This window comes from Limulus polyphemus, unplaced genomic scaffold (assembly GCF_000517525.1).
Source record: "Limulus polyphemus unplaced genomic scaffold, Limulus_polyphemus-2.1.2 Scaffold5080, whole genome shotgun sequence".
NCBI lineage: Eukaryota > Metazoa > Arthropoda > Merostomata > Xiphosura > Limulidae > Limulus > Limulus polyphemus.
This window is the reverse complement of record NW_013670690.1, coordinates 37,034-40,467: the sequence shown is the minus strand read 5'-3', so window position 1 is coordinate 40,467 and position 3,434 is coordinate 37,034. Positions and strand designations below refer to the sequence as shown.

Genomic DNA, 3,434 nt, shown 5'->3' with positions numbered 1-3,434 from the left:
CTTGAATGTGCGATTTTAGAAAGTTATGACACATTTCAACCTTTATGATTTATTTTTCGTTTTATTAAAATGACAATATCACCTGAAAAGCATCCTTTCATGTAGCAGAAACATAACAATGCGGAACAGGGACGTCGCGTGAGTTTTGAGAGCGGTAAATCATCGGAATAAAAAGTTTAACAGAAAACCTGTCCAGGGCCACTCTGTGATCCCAGTCCCGGGCCGCTCAGCCATCCCAATCCGCCCCTGGCCCTAGGACCTAACCTTTCAAAATGGTGTCAGGTCAGACTAGACAACAATATTTTTGGTAACAAATATTCTTGGTTGAAATCAATTTATACTTAATAAACATACTTTCTGTTCAATAAATTAAAATGTTCTTTAGTTACATAATAATCAATAAATAAGGATTTGAGTTATATTTGTGTCATTGCCTATCATACTTTCTAAGCCTAACAAGGCTTACCTTGCCTATCATACTTTCTAAGCCTAACAAGGCTTACCTCGTGTATTGTCACAGAAGAAATTTTCCACAATTTTCAAACAAATAAAATTTAATGCCGTAGAGAGAAATTTAGAAGACTTAAGAATAAGGCCCCAATCTTGTCAGTTTAAAAAAAAAAACATAAATTACTTCTGATACTACTATATTCACTATACATTGATGTAAAAAGTTTATAAACTACTCCATCAAATGTTTCTGAAATATTGCCTGTAGATATTTTGAAAGTTGAATTTCATTAGTTGTTTTTCAATCACATGCAGTGAGGTTATAAAAGGGTGGGTATCGAAAGGCTCTACCAATAAAATTCAGAGAAAGAGAAAGACATCACATAAGAAACAAAACATTGATAATTATACTATCAAAAAATTATAGTTTTGAAACAAACATAAGTGTATGCTTTGAGATAGGCAGAAAAATTCTGAAGAAATTGATAATTGCATTTTTACAAGCAAGAAGTGATAGAGGGAAGACAACTATTTAATGCCACGCCCTGTCAGTTCTTGCCATACTTTTTACCAATGAATAGTAGAATTGATTTTCACATTATAATACTCTCACAGCTGAAAGGGTGAGCATGGTTGGTGACAAGATTCGAACCCACCACTCTCAAATTGTGAGTCGACTGTCCTAAGTCACTAGGCCACGCCAGGCCTAACTTTAATACAATAGTCTAGATTTTTAATATTTTAGGTGAGTAACTAAAAATACATTTCTTACTGCAAGAAAAGTTGTATAAATGGCTTTTTCATCAGTAGACTCTTAACAAAAAACAAAACCTTATATAAGTTTCCTCATTAGATTAAAAACAGACTGTATATCTTAGAACACTCACTAGAAATTATAATCATTACCTAACTAATTTTGACCACAGAATAAATAAATTTCTATGTTAATGTCTAAATTAAATATTTTATTTTTCAAAAAGATTATTTATACTACTAACTTTCAACTCTTAATATAAATTTCTTTCTTAAATTGATACAAAATTTAATATTGTTCAAATACATACTGTTAATTCCATTTCATCAGTTTTTCATTTACAAAAAAAAATAGAGCAGCCTGAAATGCAACCCGAAGTCTTATCTTACCTGGTACACTTTGACTGACTTGTTGATCGAGTCTACATTTAGCAGATAAAACCCATAGTCTAGAAGGGTTTCAGCAACTTTAGGGTGTTTATGGTCAAAATTTACCCTAGAGAAATAAAACATATGGATTAGAAATGTAGCTTCCTATATTCATATATATACTAGCTATGTCACTTAAACTATTTATTTTTATCAAATGGTATATATTCTACAGATCAATCAAGAAACTAGACGAATCAAATAACTCCACCAGTATTTGTTTGTTTCAGAATTTTGTGCAAAGTTATATAAGGGCTACCTGTGCATAACCATTACTAAACTTTGGCAAAGTAAATGGAAAGCAGCTAGTCAATAACCCCCACAGCCAATTCTTGTCTATTAACTATTGAAATTATACTATCACTCTTATAGCACACCCACAGCCTCAAAGTATATAACATTTTTTTGCATCAATGGGACACGAACCATACATCCTCAAATTCACAGTCCATGCATGCTCCACTACACTCTGCTCAGCTTATCAATAGTACTTACAGCTTTGCAACTGAAGCCCATTTAAACGTTTTTCTGCGCAAGTCACTGTTAAATTTAAAATTTAATTAAACACCTTTACTATTAATGTACATGAATGAAATTAATATTATAATGTATGTTATGATTCAAAGTTTTATTTTATCTAAGTTTGAAACCTTTATTACAAAACAAGAACACTAAAGCACAGAGAAATCCTCCGGACACTTTCCTAAATGTCAGTAAAACTCACCACATGAAACTGATAATACATTTTGTTGTTATGTTTACCAATGTTTGTTTTGTTGAATTTCACGCAAAGCTACTCGAGGTCTATCTGTGCAAGCCATTCCTATTTTTTCTTGTGACAGACTAGAAAGAAGGCAATTAGCCAACACCACCCGCCACCAACTCTTGGGCTACTCTTTCCCAACAAATAGTTGGATTGACCATCACATTATAATACCACCATAGCTGAAAAGGTGAGTATGTTTGGTGACAGTTTTGATCCAGCATATTGCGAGTAATAACCCTAACCACCAGGCCTATATTTACCAAAGACTTATTTTTCAACGGAAAATTTACTGAGTTTTTTCAGTTGCACAAACCATATCATTACTAACATACTTACCGGGCTGTACGAAGGGCTTGTTTGATTAGAAATTCTGCTTTTCTAAACTCCCGTTTCACAACACAGGTCTACCACATAAAAAAATAAAAATAGTTACTAAAGCAAACATACAGTATATATATATGTATGTAGCATGCATAACTTTTCTGAATTGCAATAACAATTGTGCAACAATCTTGTTAACAAGTTGCTTAAATCTCTTCTACAGATTTAAATACAAATATTTCACTGATACACTTGTAAAGAAAAGACTTTACAGTCTCTAAACATTGAAAAATTATATTTACAAACTTGTATATTACTTTCTGAATTATAACTACCCACTGGTATGTTACTTCCTGAATTGTAACCATCAACTTGCATATTACTTCCTGAATTACAGCTACCAATTTGTATGTTACTTCCTGAGTGATAACTACCTACTGGTATATTACTTCCTGAATTATAACTACCAACTTGCATATTACTTCCCAAATTATAACTACCAACTCGCATATTACTTCCTGAATTACAACTACCAACTTGTATATTACTTCCTGAATTACAACTACCAACTTGTCTATTACTTCCTGAATTACAACCATCAACTTGTATATTACTTCCTGAATTACAACCATCAACTTGTATATTACTTCCTGAATTATAACTACCAACTTGCATATTACTTCCTGAATTACAACCATACCAATTACGATTAACC

General features: G+C 32.2%; 1 protein-coding gene across 1 annotated transcript in view; it reads right to left on the bottom strand.

Annotated features, from left to right (window-relative positions):
• Positions 1-1,218: 1,218 nt before the first annotated feature.
• Positions 1,219-3,434, bottom strand: part of LOC106472099 (amyloid protein-binding protein 2-like) — a 17,118-nt gene continuing 14,902 nt past the window's right edge. Inside the window, exons 8-10 of the mRNA XM_013932727.2 lie at positions 2,735-2,802; positions 1,594-1,699; positions 1,219-1,263 (exon numbers count right to left, since the gene is read on the bottom strand). Coding sequence (XP_013788181.2) covers positions 1,219-1,263; positions 1,594-1,699; positions 2,735-2,802 — 219 coding nt within the window. The remainder of the gene's footprint in view (positions 1,264-1,593; positions 1,700-2,734; positions 2,803-3,434) is intronic.